The sequence below is a fragment of the Aquarana catesbeiana genome, linkage group LG02 (assembly GCF_042186555.1).
Source record: "Aquarana catesbeiana isolate 2022-GZ linkage group LG02, ASM4218655v1, whole genome shotgun sequence".
Classification (NCBI taxonomy): Eukaryota; Metazoa; Chordata; class Amphibia; order Anura; family Ranidae; genus Aquarana; species Aquarana catesbeiana.
The window spans coordinates 21,823,814-21,843,686 of record NC_133325.1 but is presented as its reverse complement, the minus strand read 5'-3'; the positions used below and the strand labels follow the sequence as shown (position 1 = coordinate 21,843,686).

The 19,873-nt window shown below is 43.3% G+C and overlaps 1 protein-coding gene and 1 long non-coding RNA gene across 2 annotated transcripts in view; one reads left to right on the top strand and one right to left on the bottom strand.

Annotated features, from left to right (window-relative positions):
- The window catches only part of NUMA1 (nuclear mitotic apparatus protein 1), a 96,980-nt gene extending 81,509 nt beyond the window's left edge, over window positions 1–15,471 (top strand). Inside the window, 1 exon segment of the mRNA XM_073612652.1 lies at window positions 9,967–15,471. Within this exon segment, the coding sequence (XP_073468753.1) occupies window positions 9,967–9,999 (33 nt within the window). The 3' untranslated portion in view covers window positions 10,000–15,471.
- Window positions 1–19,873, bottom strand: part of LOC141126696 (uncharacterized) — an 885,136-nt gene that overhangs the window by 460,003 nt on the left and 405,260 nt on the right. The gene's annotated exons all lie outside the window — the stretch shown is intronic.

The following is a 19,873-nucleotide window of genomic DNA, read 5'->3' as shown; positions in this document are numbered from 1 at the left end:
AGTGCACATTTACTAATAAAAAAATTAAAAATACAATTATTAGTAAGGATAACTGACTTTGAACATTGGCCAAAAGCCATTGCGCCCAGCATCCTTAGCAGGTAGTCACATTAGATGATTTTTCCTGGATGTGTTTTGGGGGTGAAACCAGATTACTATGGCTCCAATCTTATTAGACCACCCTCTGTAGGACCAACTATATCCCTTATCTCTACTTATTTTTAAAGTGGAACTGTCCTCATTCAAGATTTTTCATTCGCTGCATGAGCTAGAATCTACTATCCAAACAATGGTTTCCTCTGCACTAGCTTTGGAGGCCACACCTGGACTTGCTGGACTGGATTTGTAGGCCTACCCTTTGGACACTGGGCTCTGCATTGTGGACTGTGCAGATATCCCTGGAGCACTTTCCAGGTCCAGAGATGTGGCAGTGCCCTAGGTGTGACCTTGTCTCTAAAGACTCAGTGTGAGTAAGGGCTAAAGCACCAGCTGCCCTAGTTTGATAGTACTGGAGGCTTATGTCACATTGGACCTGGAACAAGGAAACACACATTCTTGCTGCCACGGATGATCTCAGCCCATACTCCCCTGTCAGTTCTGGGTGTGTTTGCCTGGTATCCCCAGATGGAACCTACACCAGTAGTCTGAAACCTGGGACTTTTGTTGCTATAGGGTTGTCATCAGCTGGGGTCTGTTTGTGCCCAGCTACAGGAGCATTCTAACAGTCTCTAAGTGCACTCCAGCGCCATCTCCTGCGGAATCAGTCTCTAACCTTCCAGAGCCCTTAAATTAAACCGGATCTGACAGCCTGTTATCATTTCCGATTCATATTCATGATCCTAGTGGTCTATATTGGGAGATGATGTTTTTGGTCATTGCAGTCTCCAGCAGTTGACTCTGTGGGTGGTTTCTACAGAATATCCTACATAAATCGGCCTCCATTTACCTTCCATACTGTCGCTGGGGTAGGCCTTCATTTTATAGAGCGGTGGGAGCTATGTCTGGAGCCTAGTGTTTTAGTTGTGATGGATGGTTACAAGCCTCTAATATTGTGTCTCCCAAGGGACTGATATCTGGAAATGCATAGGGCACTCTGGTTACATGTGTGGGACACTGATGAGTTCGATTTACCTTTTTGAGGCCCATCATTCCTTTCATAGTAATTTTGGTTCCTCAGATAATGCTGATCCCCTTGTCGTATAGGGCACACTTCTATATTCCCCGATCCATGGGAGTCAGAGGTCTTAAGTGTCAGCTGGGACCAGTTTCTACTGCTCCCCTCCCTAGAAATGACCTTGACTCCTCAATGTCCTTCATAGACACTTGTTGCTGGAAGCACTGAACCATATGTCCACTCTAGTGCTTTTTCTTGGCATTCCTATTCTACACTTGAATGATCTTCCTTAAGAGGGTCAGCTTTCTGGACTGCTGCAGCCAGAACTTTTTAGTGGACCCAACTCCTGCAAGCTGCAACTGGATAAGACCTCACGGGTGTCCATTGTTGGAACTATCTGTCACCAACAGACAAGGTTGTTCAGCTCACATCTTCATTAAAGAAAGAAATGACGAGAGTCCACATTACCAGCTGGTGACTCCTCGCCCATGTCTTCTGATCTTCACTAAAGAACGATCTTGATGAGTGTCCACATTACCACCCAGATGCTCCTCATCCATGTTTTTGATAGTGTCTTCACGAAAGAAGGAACTTGGCGAGTGTCCACATTAGCACCCGGATGCTCCTCCATGGCTTCTGATAGTGTCTACACTCTGTGGGCAAGTGGCTCCTTTCCTGACTATCAGGGAAAATTCCCCCCTTCCCCTTTAGGAGCTTGTAGGGTACTGAGTGATTACCCTTCCAACATCTCCTCTCCTTCTTTAGTTGATGCTGTTTCTCCCTCCTTTGGATCCACAGGGACCGTCTATATGTTGTCCCCCTCTCACAGGTACCAAAGGTCCCTAATGTGAACCCTCCATCTCCTAGGATTAATGAGGTGATTTCATCTTCCCCCTCATACGAGGACTTCATTTTCGGTGGGGTCAGTGGCACACTTCATGTTTTTTGGAGTGCTCTTGCTGTGGTTGGGTCTCTTGACCTGGACGCTGTTGGACATCAAGATCTTGGCCTTCACAAAGGTTTAGGAATTCTCTGTGACTGGTTGAGTGACCTTAGGTTAAGGCCTATATCGCCTGCACACCAAGAATCTTTGAAATAACGTCCAAAAAGTTTATTGAAGCAATTGCATCACAGCATAAATATTCTGTTTTGGGACTGCAGAGGACCCATCCGTCAGGCATTTGATCTGGACACCATGCTAAAGGTCATTAAGAGCCTTACTTCCCACCCACATGGTCTCGCTTTGGACTGTGTGCTGCCTCTTCAACTTGTAGTCTCCATTTCATGGGGAGAGATTTCAGCATCTGGTTCTGCCTCATTTCTTTATCATACATCACGGGACACAGAGCAGCCATAATGACTAACTGGGTTATAGGCCACCTATGGGTGAATGGACACAGGCAAACCAAAAAAGACAGGAAGTCCTCCCCTGTATAACTCCTCCTACACAGGAAGTACCTCAGTTTTTTCGCCAGTGTCTTCAAGGTGATGTAGACCTGCTGGCGTCCAGGTTCAACTGGAAACTAGACCGTTTTGTGTCCAGAACCAGGGACCTACTGTCTTTAGGGGCAGATGCCCTGATAATTCCGTGGGATCGGTTTTCCCTGATATATGCCTCCAATACCCCATCCCCCCCAATCCGGCTGTTGCCAAGGCTACTATGCAGGATCCGGGAAGAGAGAAAGCCGGTAATCCTAGTAGCTCCGGCCTGGCCCAGAAGGACTTGGTACGCACACGGATTGTAAAGGCGGTGGGAAACTCCTGGGTTCTTCCACTCCGTCTGTATCTGCTCTCACAGGATCCAATATTCCACCCTGCTTTACGGTCTCTAAGTTTAACTGTTTGGTTATTGAAACCAGGATCTTAAGGTACCGGGGCATTTCTGGGTCAGTATTGTCTACCATGTTGAGTGCTAGAAAGCCAGTTTCCATAAATATCTACTATAGAGTCTGCAGATCCTATATTGCCAGGAGGTGGCACCTCCATAGATATATAATCGGGAGAGTTTTTTGGCTTTACTGCAAAAAGGGGTGGATATGAATCTGGCCTTAAGTACAATTAAAGGTCAAATCTCAACCTTAGCAATCTTTTTTTCAGAGGCCTATTGCTTCTCACTCCTTAGTACGAACATTTGTACAGGGGATAGATCGTGTGCTTCCACCGGTCAGGCCTCCTCTGTGCCCTTGGGATTTTAGTACTGGGGGTTTTACAGAGGCAGCCCTTTGAGCCTATCTGGCAAATTCATTTAGTCCTCTTGACAAGAAAATTTAGTTCTCTTGGTGTCTGTAGAATAATTATATTAATTCGGCTTTATAATCAAGATCTGTAAGTATGCAGTCTGGGTTCCCTTTTATGCTTTGACTTTGAAAAAGCTCACTCAGCTCAGCATAAGACATATCTTGAAATAGCTAGGTTGTGTGCATGTCATTTTTGTAACAGTTGTTCTACATGTGCTGAGTTAATGACTAAGGTTAGTAGGTCAGTGATTTCACAGATAAGAATATACTCAGTATAACTGTCATAAACTTTATTGTAAAGATCTTTTTAAAGGTAAAAACATATTATCCATAATATAGTTAGTTATTTGATATAGTTATTTAATTAGTTAGTTAGATTGAGTTTGTGTGAAGTAGTATATATTTATATATGTATCCAATTATAGTTTAATATGCATTTGTAAGATTTGGTACAGAATTGCATTTCTGTAGTTTAAAAGATATCCATTACAAGAATTTGGCCATTTGGAAAGGTCATTCACCTTTAGTTTTTTATAAGAATCTGTTGTGTGTTACTGACAATCAAAGAGGTTTAAGAGACGTGTCAGCTGTTGGCAAAGAGAATATTTAGAATAATCACGAATATGATCATTTCATATTTAGTTCTAGCCGTATATGGCTATGGCTTTAGTCTGCTGACTAGTTGATTTGAAATAGTATAAAAACAGAGTGTCACTTCACTTCAGGGCGCACACACTTTATTACACACACACGACACACATCATACACACAACACATGTCCTACACACACACACAGAAGGACGTCATTACTTTTTCACATACACAAAGAAGAACACACGCATTCTTACTCTACAGAAGACATTTCGTTTACATTAGGCCTAAATACAGCCTACCTCACAAACAGCTGCTAGAGTGGACATCTCTCTGACATAGAAAAGCACAAACGGAGCTGAGACATCTCTTGAACATTCTTGATACAAGATTTTGTTCCTATTATTTTTGTTTTGCTACATCTAGCTGTAAGAAGAATTTAACTTTGTATATATTTTCAAGTTGTTGCCAAGTGTGACCAAATAAACTCACACTTTGTTTTAAGACAGCCTGGCTACTGAACTTTTGAACAAAACGCCTAAGACACTGTTGACATAACACGTGTCTGAGAGGAGAAGGTTTTTACACCCTCTCCACATTTTTACAGTGTCAATGACATCGGCCAGAAGGGTGTCGGAGTTGGTGGCTCTGTCCTGTAAAGAACCTTATTTGATCTTGCACCAGGATAGGGCGGTTTTGCGGCCACAACCAGAATTTTTGCCCAAAGTAGTGTCCAGTTTTTATCTAAATCAGGATATTATTCTACCTTCCTTTTTTTCCCAATCCACAGTCTTCAGAAGAGAGATTTTCATTCTCTTGACGTAGTACGGGCTGTCAGTCTATCTGAAAATGTCGGCTCAGATGCGGAAGACTTATGGTCGGTTTTATATTGCCAGAAGGTCCCAAGATGGCATTTAAGCAAACTATTTCTCGGTGGATCCGCCAGGTGATTGTTCAGGCGTATGGTTTAAGGGGTAAGTCCCCACCATTTCCAGTAAAGGCACACTCTGCCAGAAGAGTGAGTCCTTCATGGGCAGTTTGTCCTCAAGCATCTATGGCTGAGATTTGCAAGGCTGCTACTTGGTCTTCGGTACATACATTCACTAGGTTGATAGGAGATATTGCATTTGGACGCAGTGTACTGCAGGCAGCAATAATAGACCCTGTTGTTCTGATGGTGTTTCTTGGGTCTTAATGGGTTCCCTCCCCTCAAAGAGCATTTCTTGGGGACATCAGTTAGTTATCATGGCTGCTCTGTGTCCTGTGATGTACGATAACGAAATTATGATTTTTACTACAGCTTACCTGTAAAATCCTTTTCTTGGAGTACATCACGGGACACAGAGATCCCTCCCCTCTTGTTTGGGAAGTTTATTGCTTGCTACAAAACTAAGGTACTCAGACAGTAGGTCCCTGGTTCTGGACACAAAACTGTCTAGTTTCCTGTTGAACCTGGATGCCAGCAGGTCTACATCACCTTGAAGACACTGGCGAAAAAACTGAGGTACTTCCTGTGTAGGAGGGCTTATACAGGGGAGGACTTCCTGTTTTTTTTGGTTTGCCAGTGTCCATTCACCTATAGGTGGCATATAACCCAGTTAGTCATTATGGCTGCTCTGTGTCCCGTGATGTACTCCAAGAAAAGGATTTTACAAGTAAGCTGTAGTAAAAATCCTAATTTTCTGCAAGTCAAGAAGAAACTACAGGGTACATTTAGAGGACTTCATGGGGCCTGACCAGCTAAAAGAAGGTCTTCTTCAGAGGCTAACCTGCAGCCTTCTGAGGAAGCCTCTTGAGAGTCCATCCTTGTTCCGGTCCTTGATGATAAAGTGAATGTTTTCAGCTGTTTAAGGCACCTGCCCCATGCTCCACAGCTATTTATACTTTGCTGGATTAGGGCAGGCCAGGTGGCCTTTAGTACAGTGTTCTAGATTAGGTAGGCAGGTCCCCCAGTAACAGCGCCGGGAGTTTGTGGTGGAAGGGTCTGCTCGTTCTTTTGTCTTCTGATGTCTTCAGTAGTATGGAGTGGCTATTTGTCTTCATTCCTGCTTGCCTTTTGTCGAAGTCCTCTGCACCTTGCCTGGTGCTCTTTAAGCTGTTCTAAAATCCTGGAGTCCTTTGGCTATCCTTCTTGGGTTATTACGCTGTGAGGTTTCTCACCAATTTGAATATCTGATTTCAAGATTTGTTGACTGGCCAGGCAATCTCACTCTGTTCTTGGAATCTGATTCTAAAGGTTGGTTCCCTGTGTGTGTGTGTGTGTGTGTGTGGTTTTTTTTTTTTTTTTTTGTGACCACATCCAGTTGGTCTATTCTTTTCTTTCATAGTCGGGGAGTTATGATGATCCATCCTTTTTGGGTGGAGGTTTTATATCACTGCTGATGCGGGCTTCGTGTTCCTTGGGTGGAGCCATTGTCCATGGCGGTGATCTTTACTGTCCTGTTCCACATGCTGAAATCTACCGCAAACACTCTTGAGGACAGGGTACGTCCAGAGGTCTTCATGGGGACCTGACCAGCTAAATGAAGGTCGTCTTCAGAGGCTAATCTGCAGCCTGCTAAAGAGGCCTCTTGGCGGTGATCTCTACGGTCCTGCTCTGAGCATCAGGTTTATCATCTGGGGCATTCATCTCATCTCATTCGGATAAGAATCAGTCATTGGTACCCCCTTGGTTTACCTCTGTTTCATTTCAAATCCACCAGTGGCTGTTGTCCAGCTGTATTGCTTTTGGATGTCCCAACTTTGTATAATTCAAAATCTATTTCTTTCTGCCCATTGAGTGACACGGGTCCCACTGCGTTGTGTTATTGGTCCTGTGTATTGCATTCTCACAAAACTGAGGCATGCTGGGTAGGGTAGGCCATTGTCTCCAGCCTCCTGAAGGTGGCAGCATAACCCGAATGTTGTGCAATCCCATATCCCCCAATGGACTTGAAGAAATGGATATTGTGGTAGGTACAACATATTTTTTTTTTTTTTTTTTTTTTTCTCTCTTAGGCCCCTTTCACACTGGGGTGGTGAGTCTGTCTGCAGTAACGCTTTACCGTCAATTTTATTGCGCTATTTGTCCGCTAGCAGGGGTTAAAAACCAAGAAAGGGTTAAAAACCAGCCGCAAAGGGGTTAAAACCACCAAATGCTGCTGCAGCGGCGCTATACCGGTGGTATAGCCGTGCTGCCCCATTGATTTCAATGGGCAGGAGCGGTGTATACACAGCTCCAACTATGCTGTCAGCAGGACTTTTTTTTTTTTTTTTTTTTTTTTTTTTTTTTTAGCGTCCTGCCAGCGCACCGCTCCAGTGTGAAAGCCCTGAGGGCTTTCACACTGGAGAGACAGCAGTGGCTCTTTTAGGGCGCTTTGCAGGCGCTATTAGCGCTGTAGCGCCTGCAAAGCGCCCCAGTGTGAAAGGGGTCTTAGTCCTAGATGAATAGGGGAGAGAGAGAAAATGTATTCAAGAACGCTATGTATTCTGTTTTAAGCAAAACATTGATGAACCCCAACACTGCCGCTCTGTCATGAATGCATATTGTAGATGGCATGCAATATCTAATATCAAAGGTGCCAATGCTTGCTCTGCTCCATAGTCTGAAGCCCACACACAGCACCTCAGAGTGCAAATCACACTGGGACCCTTAAGATACCTCAGTACTGATTTCCCTTCATACACCAGTTTGCATGATGTACAGATTTTCAGGGTATAGCTGTGAATTATCTCTTTGTAGCTTTATTTGCTTACTGGCTTTCCATTTCCCCAGGTGACACTGGCAGCGGACCCCCAGGTAATGGTGGAGGGTGATGATGCACTGTGGTGATTGGTGTGCTGTGTTTTCACATAGAACCTCTAAAGGTTTATTTTATTTTTTCTCTGATTAGATTTGATATTGGATGATATTCGTCATTTACAAAACTGACATTACAAATCAAAATGTTTCTACTGTGACCAACCAGAGGAACTGAAATGTTCCAGAATATACAGTATAAGGGAGGGTTGGTGTGATTAGAAAATAAGAGTCCAATGAGTTGTTCACATGGGTTGTTAGGCCTGATTCACACCTATGCATTTCTAGTGCTTTTTGCATTTTGCAGATTTGCACTACAGAACGTGTTCCATAGGAAACCATGTAGAATGGACTGCTGTGCAAATCTGCAAAATGCAAAAAGCACTAAAAATGCATAGGTGTGAATCAGGCCTAAGAATGGGCAATTTGGCTGCATTTTTTTTATTGCCCTTTAAAAGCCTAACAAGGCAGCCATACAGTGAGTGAAAAAAGTATTTGATCGGCTGCTGATTTTGTATGTTTGTCCACTGACAAAGAAATGATCCGTCTATAGTTTTATTGGTCTGTTTATTTTAACAGTGAGAGACAGAATAACAAAAATATGCAGAAAAACGCATTTTAAAAAAGTTATAAATTGATGTTCATTTTAATGAGTGAAATAAGTATTTGACCCCTTCGCAAAACATGACTTAGTACTTGGTGGCAAAACCCTTGTTGGTAATCAGAGGTCAGACGTTTCTTGTAGTTGGCCACCAGGTTTGCACACCTCTCAGGAGGGATTTTGTCCTCTTTGCAGATCCTCTCCAAGTCTTTAAGGTTTCCAGGCTGACGTTTAGTAACTCGAACCTTCAGCTCCCTCCACATATTTTCTACGGGATGAAGGTCTGGAGACTGGCTAGGCCACTCCAGGACTTTAATGTGCTTCTCCTTGGGCCACTCCTTCCTTGCCTTAGCCGTGTGTTTTGGGTCATTGTCATGCTGGAAGACCCATCCACGACCCATTTTCAATGCCCTGACTGAGGGAAGGAGGTTCTCACCCAAGATTTGACGGTACTTGGCCCCGTCCATCGTTCTTTTGATGCAATGAAGTTGTCCTGTCCCCTTAGCAGAAAAACACCCCCAAAGCATAATGTTTCCACCTCCATGTATGACGGTGGGGGATGGTGTTCTTGGGGTCATAGGCAGAATTCCTCCTCCTCTAAACACGGCGAGTTGAGTTTGATGCCAAAGAGCTTGATTTTCGTCTCATCTGACCACAACACTTTCACCCAGTTCTCCTCTGAATCATTCAGATGCTCATTAGCAAACTTCAGATGGACCTGTACATGTGTTTTTTTCATCAAGGGGACCTTGCGTCACTGCAGGATTTCATTCCTTCACGGTGTAGTGTGTTACCAATTGTTTTCTTGGTGACTATGGTCCCAGCTGAGATCATTGACAAGATTCTCCCGTGTAGATCTGGGCTGATTCCTCACCGTTCTCCTGATCATTGAAACTCCACGAGGTGAGATCCTCCATGGAGCCCCAGACCGAGGGAGGTTGACAGTTATTTTGTGTTTCTTCCATTTGCGAATAATCGCACCAACTGTTGTCACCCTCTCACCAAGCTGATTGGCGATGGTCTTGTAGTCCATTCCAGCCATGGTCTTGTAGTCCATTCCAGCCTTGTGTAGATCTACAATCTTGTCCCCGACATTCTTGGACAGCTCTTTGGTCTTGGCCATGGTGGAGAGATTGGAATCTGATTGATTGCTTCTGTGGACAGGTGTCTTTTATACAGGTAATAAACTGAGATTGGGAGCACTCCCTTTAAGAGTGCCCCTAATCTCAGTTTGTTACCTGTATAGAAAACACCTGGGAGCCAGAAATCTTGCTGATTGATAGGGGATCAAATACTTATTTCTCTCATTTAAAATGCAAATCAATTTATCACTTTTTTGAAATGTGTTTTTCTTGATATTTTTGTTCTTCTGTCTCTCACCGTTATAATAAACCGATCATAAAAATTATCGACTGATCGTTTCTTTGTCAGTGGGCAAACGTACAAAATCAGCAGCCGGTCAAATACTTTTTTTTTTTTTTTTTTTTTTTTTTCCTTCGCTGTACATTGGGGGGGTTGGTTGGAGAAATAGACACCTGAGGGAACATTTAGACTCTTCCATGTTATTGGACTAAAGTAGGTCTCCATTTCTACTGACTGCAACTACTAAAACTTATTTATTTTTATTTTTTATTTTTTTTTCCAGTTCTTTGAGCGGAAACAATCCCGGAACAAGTAAAGACTCTTATTTTTTTTTATTTTATTTGGAAGACGCGCAGCTTTAAACTCTACGGACTGCTCTCCTCACACGTCTCCCCGCGGTGACGTCTCTAATCACGCAGCCTCGCGCTCTCTGCGGCAGCTTACCAAGAATCATCAATGCTTTGTGCAGGTAGACTCGCTGTGTATAAGAGGCCCCCCCGAATTCCCGGACAATCTCGCTGACCCCGGCCCAGGAGTCATTTTAAAAAGATCCCTTTTTTTTTTTTTTTTTATAAGAGTGATACGCCGAGGGAATTCGGGAATCGTTGCCTATTTATCACGCTCGCCTGATTTTTGTTTTTTGTTGTTTTTTTTTTGTTTTTTTTTTTGTATGTGTGATTTGCAGGGCAGTTTTTTTATTTTGTTTGCAGGATATGAAGCTAATCTTTTAGTGCCTTATTGCCGTGGCTCTGTAATTTAGCTTTTTTTTTTTCTTTCTATTTATTAAACATATCCATCCTCTGCCAAGCGGGCTCGTCCCTGTGCTTTTATAGCCTTGTTACTTCACCGTCCACTTGTGTTTGTTAATGATTGTTGTATTACAATGCAGAGAATGCTGGGACAGCCAACCGGCCACCGTATGTAGAGAAGCTGGAGGAGATCGGCCAGCAACGTAATGGACAGTTTTTATTAATGAATCGTGCATAAACAGAAGTTTTCATTGATATCTGTGGGGGTTGGGTCATGATATGGGAGTTTTTGGCCTTGTTTGCAGGTGTGCATCGTGAAGACTTCCCCAGTGCGCTCGGCCTGATAGAGAACCAAATCGAAAATCGTTTTTAGTCTGCTCTTTCTGATATGGCCACATTTTTAAAGCTGAATTCCAGCCTTGCCTTTTTTGCTGCAAGTCCTCTCCTGTGGTTTAAATGGTTTACTATCAATTCCCTGCAAACTTGTCCAAGGCCAACCTCTCACAGCTGTTAGCTTTATCTGCTGTCAATCATTTTACTCTACATCATGTGTGGGAGCGATCTTTAGGGCTGCCATCAGTCACTCTACAGAACAATATATGAAAGAACACATCCCCAGCTTCCCTTAAGAAGTGCATGAGCCTTCCTGGTGGCTGCTGGGTTCTATAGACTTTAGCCCTGCAATCTGATGATCCTTTGCTTTGGGTTCTGTAGGCCCTGCAATCTGATGATCCTTTGCTTTTTGGGTTCTGTAGACTTTAGCCATGCAAAGGATCACCAGATTGCTGTAGGCTAACGTCTACAGAACCCCAAGCATCTGGTCATCGGATTGCTTTGGGGTTCTGTAGACTTCAACTGTGCAACCTGTTGATCAGTTTCTTGATTATACAAGTGTATTGATGAGAAAATGATTAGCAGATTGCACCACAAAACTCTGCAGTACCTAGTGGCCAGCAGAGAGGAACATGCATGTCTAAAGGGATGTTGGGGGGAGTTCTTTAATATAACACTCAGGCTCTTAACAGAAGATCTGAGGCAGGGTGCCGTGATGTTTACAGGCAATTTTTTTACCGTCCACTCCCACCAAACTTGATCAAATATAGAATTAAGAGTCAGGCCTAACAACCCATGTGATGTCACATGGTCTCAAGTGGTGTTTTTAAAAACGAAATTTGATTGGAAATTTTTAGTTAGTTCATATTAATCAGGGCGGGGTGGGGAACAAATGAATGTATTTTTTATGCCTACGTTACAACTCCGCTTTAGGCGGAAGTGCTTTTGTAATCTGGAGGAATACCAGCAATGGCACCCATCTAATATTGAAGAAAAGCATTGAGACCAGAACAGCCCCTCCCACCTGCACTGCCCTAGCTCAGTATAAAATGATTTGCTCGCCGGTAGGGTCAGGTTTTGGTGAATTTTTGCAGAGACTTCCCTCCCAGGTCTGTTGTAAATATAGAAGCTTCTGAGACACTGCTGTGCTTAATAACAGGCCTCCTAACATATTAGTATATAGGAGTGCACCAGCTCTAAACACTACGGCCAGCAATCCAAATGGGTCCCCGAATTTACCTTCTGGACCTAGTATTGGATACGTCCTTTTAAATCTGATGCTATACCCTATACCTTTGCTAATTTAATGGGGTCCTCCAGTCTCAGCCAGAGTTCCCTTTTAGTTGCCTTCTGATGTAGACTCGGAGGAATCTTCTGACCTTCATCTCTCTCTTATCGGCTATTTAGTTGCACCGAGGCTTGGGCTGGGTCCAGCATGAAAGCAATGGAGTTGCACTGAATAGTGATGGAGATGCTGTAATCAGCCGATCTCCATACATCTGGAAACCGCTGTGTGCTCACATTGGTGGGAAGGTTGGAAGGTTTCCATCAATTTTTTTTCTTTTTAGCCTGTGGATGGCAGAAGGTTGTTTTTCATCCTTTTTTTTTTTTTCCTGCTGCCTATTTGGACAAACAGCCACGTATTTAGAAGAGGCGTGATCAGTATGTGTGTAGGGGGCAGCAAGGGTAATCCTTATAATTGTTAGAGTTTTTCCAAGGTGCCAATATGTTGCGTGACCTGAGTGATCTGCCCATCTATCACTGACATATTGCTTACTTCTGCTGGAGGTAAGCATTGAGAGTGAAGGCCAGAGGTTCTTCCTCCTCCTGGCCTCTGTGCTGGCTTTGAGAAGACTCGGGAACAGCCTTTCTCAACCTTTTCAACACAGAGGAACCCTTGAAATAACTTTCCGATCTCAGGGAACCCCTACTAAAAATGACTATATAAAACTCCTGATACATTAGTCTGGTGGTCAGTAGGAAGAATGTCCCTTACACTTGTGGTCATTGGGAAGAATTGCCCCCTACAGGTCACTGAAAAGATCAGTGGTGTCAGTGGGAACTTATCTGAGAGGTGGAAATTGCTCAAGGAACCCCTAGCAACCTCAGGCAGAACCCTGGTTGAGAAACTTTGCTCTGGAGCCCTCCACATACCCTGATGGTAGGAGAAGGCTATCCTTTCACTTTCGAGCCCCACAGTAAGTTGGAAGGAGAACTCTTGTATGTCCCTCAGATCCTGTTGATGACAACCTTCCCTCGCTGTGATTTGTCTCTGCGCCTCCCATCCAACAAAATCATTAGTTCTGTGGCGCAAAAGCTTAAATGTCCCTCAGATCCTGTTGACATCAACCTTCCCTCGCTGTGGATGGTCTCTACTGCTCCCGTCTAATAAAGTCATAAGTTCTGTGGAACTATTGAATGTCCCTCAGATCTTGTTCATGACAAACTTCCCTCAATGTGGTTTGTCTCTGCTTCTCCTGTCCAACAAAGTCTTCAGAACTAACTCTTGAATGTCCCTCAGATCCTGTGGACTCCAACCTTCCCTCGATGTGGTTTGTCTCTGCTCCTCTCTCAACAGCACTTGAGGCACAAGAGATTGTATTTTCAGCCCAAGCACTTAATGATTAGTTCACCTTTTCACGAATAATTGAAAAGGTGAACAAACTCTCATTCCTCTCACCACCCCCTCCAGTCCTCGGAACTTGTATCTCATCTGATCCTTGTTTTTCAACACCCTTCCAGCTGGTATAACATCACCAAACTTTGCTGGCAGCATATTGCTCGCAATGGCAAGTGCTCATTGTTCAGCTCTGACCACTTGACCGGTGACAAATTCTTTATCCTTGGATGCTGTCGTGGAAGAAAGGCACCTCAAAGAATTCTCATTGGTTAATATGGTCACATGACCTGTGCTGTTGCACAGCCTCCAGCGTAGCTTAGTTATATTTGGCCACCTTGAATATATAGGTCATACCTGTGGAAGCTGAAGATCATGCCGAGCAGTTGCCTTGCTGCATAGCAAACCACGGGGTGGCGTTTCTTGCTTGGCACAGGTGCCCTTCACAGAATGCCTTGCATTTTTCTCAACAAATGTAAGGTGTTCTCTGGTTGGACTTGGCGGAGATTGTGACGTTTTCACACCACCTTTCTACCTCTTCCGGTCAGAGAACACCTTGCAATCATTAAGAAAAATGCATATTTCTGTGAATGGTGTTCCTGCCAAGCAAGCGCCCTCCTGTGGTTACCGTAGAGCAGGGTGGCTGCTCAGAACCTGTAAAACAGCAATGATCTTTACTACAGTAATTCTCCGCTTGCACAGCTGCTTCACAGGTATGGCTCATACTTACTTACATTGCACCGAGCTGGACTATGCAATAAAATCCATACCTGGAGTTCAGCTTTAAGGTATCAAAGCATAAGGATACATAAGAAAGCCAAGTAACCAACGTTTAAAAAAAAAAAAATCAGCAATGGCAGCCCCCATCTCTTTTATGACGGGGTCATAAAGTAGTTTGGTTCTCAGTTGCTCACTTCTCCCCGAAACGTCAAAGTTGTCCCTCCAACCGCCGGACACCTTTCTGGGTCCCCAGATTTCACAATGTCCTTTTTTTAATTTTTTTTTTTTTTTTTTTAGGATTTTCCTCCCTGTAAATTTTTGTATATTTTTCTTCTGCTTTTTGCTTCTGCTTTTTTGCGCTGTTTACCGCACATCCAATAAAGATTTGCTTTTCATGATGTAAATATGAGAAATGATCGCATTCATTGTTTGGGACACAACGAACCTTGTGATGTCATAGACCGCATCCTCGTTCAGTTTTATAAAGGGCCCCCGCCATGAGGCAGAAACTCTTGTATAAGATCTCTGATGGAAGAATAGATTCGGCTTTGCTGGTCTAGCATCTTCTTCTTTGGGTTGGTGTACATCATGACGGGGCCTCTTTACAACGCTCCTTTCAGTTAGGTGAAATGTAAAGCCATTAAAGCTCAGTCGATCCTTCAGTATAAATTGGCTGAATACGTTTTTGGTGCATCCTAACCAAAAGTGTTCAGTCTTCCTGTTTAATTTCCTTTTAGAAAGAAACCACAGCTTTAGTGGAAGAAGCCTGTCCCCTGCCAGCATGCTGCAGAGGAACCTTGCTCTCTGTGGAAACAATGGTCTCTGCGCCGAGGTCTGATACACGCCCCCTGCTGAGTCAGACCTTTAGCCGTGCAATAGGAAAAGCTCATGCTCTGTTCTGATTGGAGAATTCTGACTCCAGAAGGTGTATAATTCCTCTGGAGAGAGACCGCTGCTTACAGAGAGAGCAAGAGTCCTTCACAGCAGCATGCTGGCAGGTAACAGGCTGTTCTACTCAGGCTATGGCTGCTTTCCAAAGAAAACCGTTCGTTAGTATTGACACTTTTTTTTTTTTTTTTTTTTCTTTCTTCTCCTGAAATGTATTTACATTATTTTAAATGAATCTCCACACGGGGTTTAATCATCCTGATGCACAAATCACTCAGCTACTCCAGTGCTAATCCCACCCTCTTTCTTCATGTCAGCATTTCTCCACTCTCACTACATTATACATTTATATAGCTCTGACATATACCACAGTGCTGTATGGAGAACACTTAGCCTACTGCCAGGACAATGTCATCTAGAGCCCATGGCGAAAGTGCCAAAACCGTCCACACACCCCTCCCCTCCCCTCCCCTCCCCTCCCCTCCCCTCCCCTCCCCTCCAAGATGTATGAGCATTGTGTCCACAAAAATCCCCCCACAAAACCACTGAGTACTAATCTGCATGCTTAGCCCCTGAGCATAAATTCCCCTTCCTTCCAGAACAAATCAATGCCCCCCCCCCCAACAAAAAAATCGCCCTTCCTAGCACAATTTCTCTACCCCCCCCCCCAACACAAATCCCCTTAAATCACTACTCTTGGCACTCCCTGCCCCCCTTAAAATTTCCCCTTCTAGAATACCCCCTGCCCCCCCCCCCCAAAATCTCCTTGTGGTGCCCCCCACCTCACATGATACCCCAGGGCCGGTCGCACCTCCTGCCCACCCTTTGTCCCAGCCATGACTTGGCTATTCACATCAGTCTCTGTACCAGAGGAGCTTACACTCTAATGTCCCCCCACAGTCACACACTATTAATAATAATAATAATAATAATAATATTATTATTATACATTTTATATAGCTCTGACATATACCGCAATGTTGTACAGAGATCACTGAGCCAGTCACTTACAGCTTACCCTCTAATGTCCCCCCACAGTCATCCCATGCACACATATTAGGACTGGCTTGATGGAGAATAACTGATCAGATTTTTTGTTCCATATAGTAATACAGTAACACTTTGTAGATGATGTCATGGGAATTGACCCCTGAACCCGGCACTGTTGGGCCATAATGGTAGTCACTATTTATTAGGAGGGTGGAGGCTGTCAGCACTGGAGTATCTGAAGGATAAAAAGACAGTTTGAAATGCAGTACATTAGCTCCACCTATAATATTCGCTCCACGTGAAAATGGCAGTATACACTCTGATGTAAGCTAGTTGTGTTCTCTTCTTCCTAAGCAGCTTTTTCACAGTGCACCGGCCCTCTTGTTTCCAGGGACCTCCCTTTTTAGACCTGTAGTCCTCTGTAATGGGCGGTGTATTTGGCCCAGGCTGGAGAATGTGACAGATGTGTACATTAGTTTGCAGCCTTTTTGTGTTTTTGTTTGTTTTTTTTTTTCGTTACGTTTTCTGATATTTTTCTGGAAATGTGTCTGCTGAAATGAAGCTTCATAATGCGCTTGTGTGCAATGTGATTATTCCACCTTTTTATTCATTCTTCTAAAATAAAATCTGTGTATCCAATCAGAGTGTTCCATGCTGGAGATCTGTTTAAAAAAAAAAAAGTAGACCTGGCAGCAGAGGGGGGGATTGGGGTTGGATGGCTCTTAAAGGGGATTTCCATGTGCAATTTTTAACTGGCAGGCAGTGGACATGCAGTGAATTAGATCAGCCTATGCCCCCCCCCCTCCTAACTTCATCATTGCCATTCTCCAAGTTTCCTTCTCTGCTTGCTTTCCTGTTTGTATCATCCACTTCCCCTAACCTCCGATGTCCCCAGAACTGACACCCATTTTTCACCAAGGCTCCCCCAGAGATTGCTGGGGGTTCCTTGAGCTGTCGCCAATTGACCTCCCATCTGCATAGTTCTTGGACCAACAACATGACACCAGTGATCTTTTGTAGGGTACATTCTTCCCCCTGAATTGACCTTAATAATGGTTCCTTGAGGCCTACTTATTATTTCATAGGGTTCCTCTGGTGAAAATAATTACTGGTATGGATTATGTCAGCCTTTCTCAATATTTCTACCCCAAAGGAACACTTGAAATAACTTTCAGGTCTTTGGGAACTCTGTCTAACATTAAATCGTTGGGTGGTCGTTGGGAAGCATGCCACTCTTACAGACAACTAAAAAGATTTTCCTAAAGGAAAATTGCAGTATTTGATACAATTTAAACTTTTCTTGGTGGCAGCATACATGTGGGTATATCTTCAGTAGGCTGCCATGGATTGGCACCAGGAAAGCAAAGTTATGGTATTTGATCCAATTTTCCATTATTGGTGTCCTGATGGCTCTGCCAAGTGGTGTTGGTCCCAGAACTATGCAGACGCCATCAGCTCGGAGGTCAGTCCTCCACAGCTCATGGAACCCACAGCAACATCTGAAGCAACCACAGGCTTTTATTGAATCCTTGTTGAGCATGACTAGGGCGTAACCATTAAAAGCAAACATTTTTGTATGCGGGGTGTACCTGTGTTAAAGGTTTCCTAACGTTCAAAGACTTGTGACCTACCATTATGTAATCCGTAAGTACACCCCAATGGATATTGTTGACTTTCAACATATTTGAACAGACAAATGTTTGCATCATCCAAACAGTTATTACAACTAAAGGTTGGATAACCTAAATTAACAAAGTTGCAGATCTGTCACATGGAAAAAGGTAAGGGCACCCCTATATTTACCACAATGTCAAATCCATGAAGTTAGAATCCTGTGTTCCAGATCAGGTGCCAATGACTTGAACCTTATTATGGAGTATGCAGGTGCAACCCACCTTTATATAAACCTTTAAGATATAGGGCTGTCTTTCTCAACCTTTCCAACACAGAGGAACCCTTAAACTAACTTTCTGCTCTAAAGGGAACTCTCTGATAAAAATAAACTATATTGAGTTGGACATTTTGATGATGGGCAACTCCTATCCTCCATATTGATTAGTGGTTCCAAATTAATAACTACTGCAGTAGGGAACAGACACAAAAGATACGCTCAGCATCTTGCCAAATAACTGTTCTGCTTTATTATGATGCAATTGAAGGTTTTTATACACATGATTACGTAGGTATCACATTAATATTACAATTGTACGTTTATGGTAGCAAGGGGCGTTACATAGGCACGCTAATTCTAATCAGGACTCGAAAGAATGTAAACATGTACTGAAAACATTTAGGGCCGTGTGCACAGTGAGGGCAGTGTGCAATACATACAAAATAGAATACACTTATATACAGAACTTACAAATTTCCATTACAATATCTACAACTCGTGAAACATAAGTGTGATGGTCAATGGGAAGAATGTTCCTTACACTTGTGGTCAGTGGGAAGAATTACCAAGATCAATGGTGACAGTGCGAACTTATCTGAGAGGCAGAAATTCCTCATTGCTGAAGGAACCCCTAGCAACCTGTGGAAAAGCCCTAGGGTTCCATGAAACCCTAATCTAGGGTCTGGTATGTGTGGTGTCCATATTGGCTCTCAGAGGGCCCCATAAAGAAGTTTGTGGGTGAGGGAATTTAAAAAGATCACCAAATCTTTTGAAATCAGTCATTCCACTGTAATACCTAGTACACACAAGGAGAAAATTGGATGAAAAACACCGCTTTTGGAGCGATCGTCTGATAATCTGATTAGTCCATGGCTTTCGAGAGCCGTCCAGTGCTCAGGTTGGTGCAAAATTATCCGAAGGGACAAGCACAAAAATGTTTCTTGTACGATAACGGAACAAACCATTTTCTTTTAATCAGTACAGCATTCGTCTGTAAAAATTTTCAGTGACCAAGACTTGGAATCAAAAGGAGTCATAACAATACAATAGAATACATTGCATCATGTGGGTTTTTCCATCTTATGAGAATTTTTGTAACATTGGTAAAAAAAAAAAGAAAACCAAAAACTGGACGATCACTTGTCCGATATTCTCATTGTGTGAACCAATGCTTATAAAAAAAAAATCTACAAAGGGTGTAGACCTCAAATGATTGCTCATTTATCCAGGACTGGCCATTCCCACAAATTCAGTTAAAAAAAAAAAAAAGCTTACCATCTGATGTCTAAATAAATCTCCAAGAACACCAAAACTTCATTGTGGGATCCTGTAGGTAGCTTGCAATAGTGTCAAAATGATGGTCAAAGACTGCAGACACGCTTCAGGAGATTGTCAAAGACTGCAGATATACTACAGGAGATGTTAGAGACTATTGGCATGCTGGAGTTTATCATAGGCTTAAAACATACTTCTGGAGATGGCCAGGGCCTATGAGTATGGTAGAGGAGAAGGTCAGACTATGGGTAATCTGAAGTAAACTTTTTTTTTTTTTCCCCCATTATTAGAAGCTGGAAAACAACACTGAGATTTCAGTTAGTTAATTTTGATTGAAAAGTACTAAATGCAGTCCAGGAGTAAAGTTTTTAGTCTTTATACAGTGAAATATTTGTCCCGTATAATACGGGCTGCCACACACACTTTTACAGTGTTGGTTCCATGAGGTGATAGACAATCTTGGACTCCATAGATGTTCTTACAGAAGAATGACTGAAGATTTAACAGTCTAGTTACTGAACTACCACTGACTTCTCCGAATTATAAAGGCCTCACAGAACACTAATGTTTATTCCGATGAAGAACCAAATTCCAAATCCCGCGGTGCAGAGTGGTGGTTCTTCACTGGAGTTCTGAACGCGGCACAGTGGTGTAGTGGATAGCACTTTCGCCTAGCAGTAAGAAGGGTCGCTGGTTCGAATCCCAAGCATGACACTACCTGGCTGGA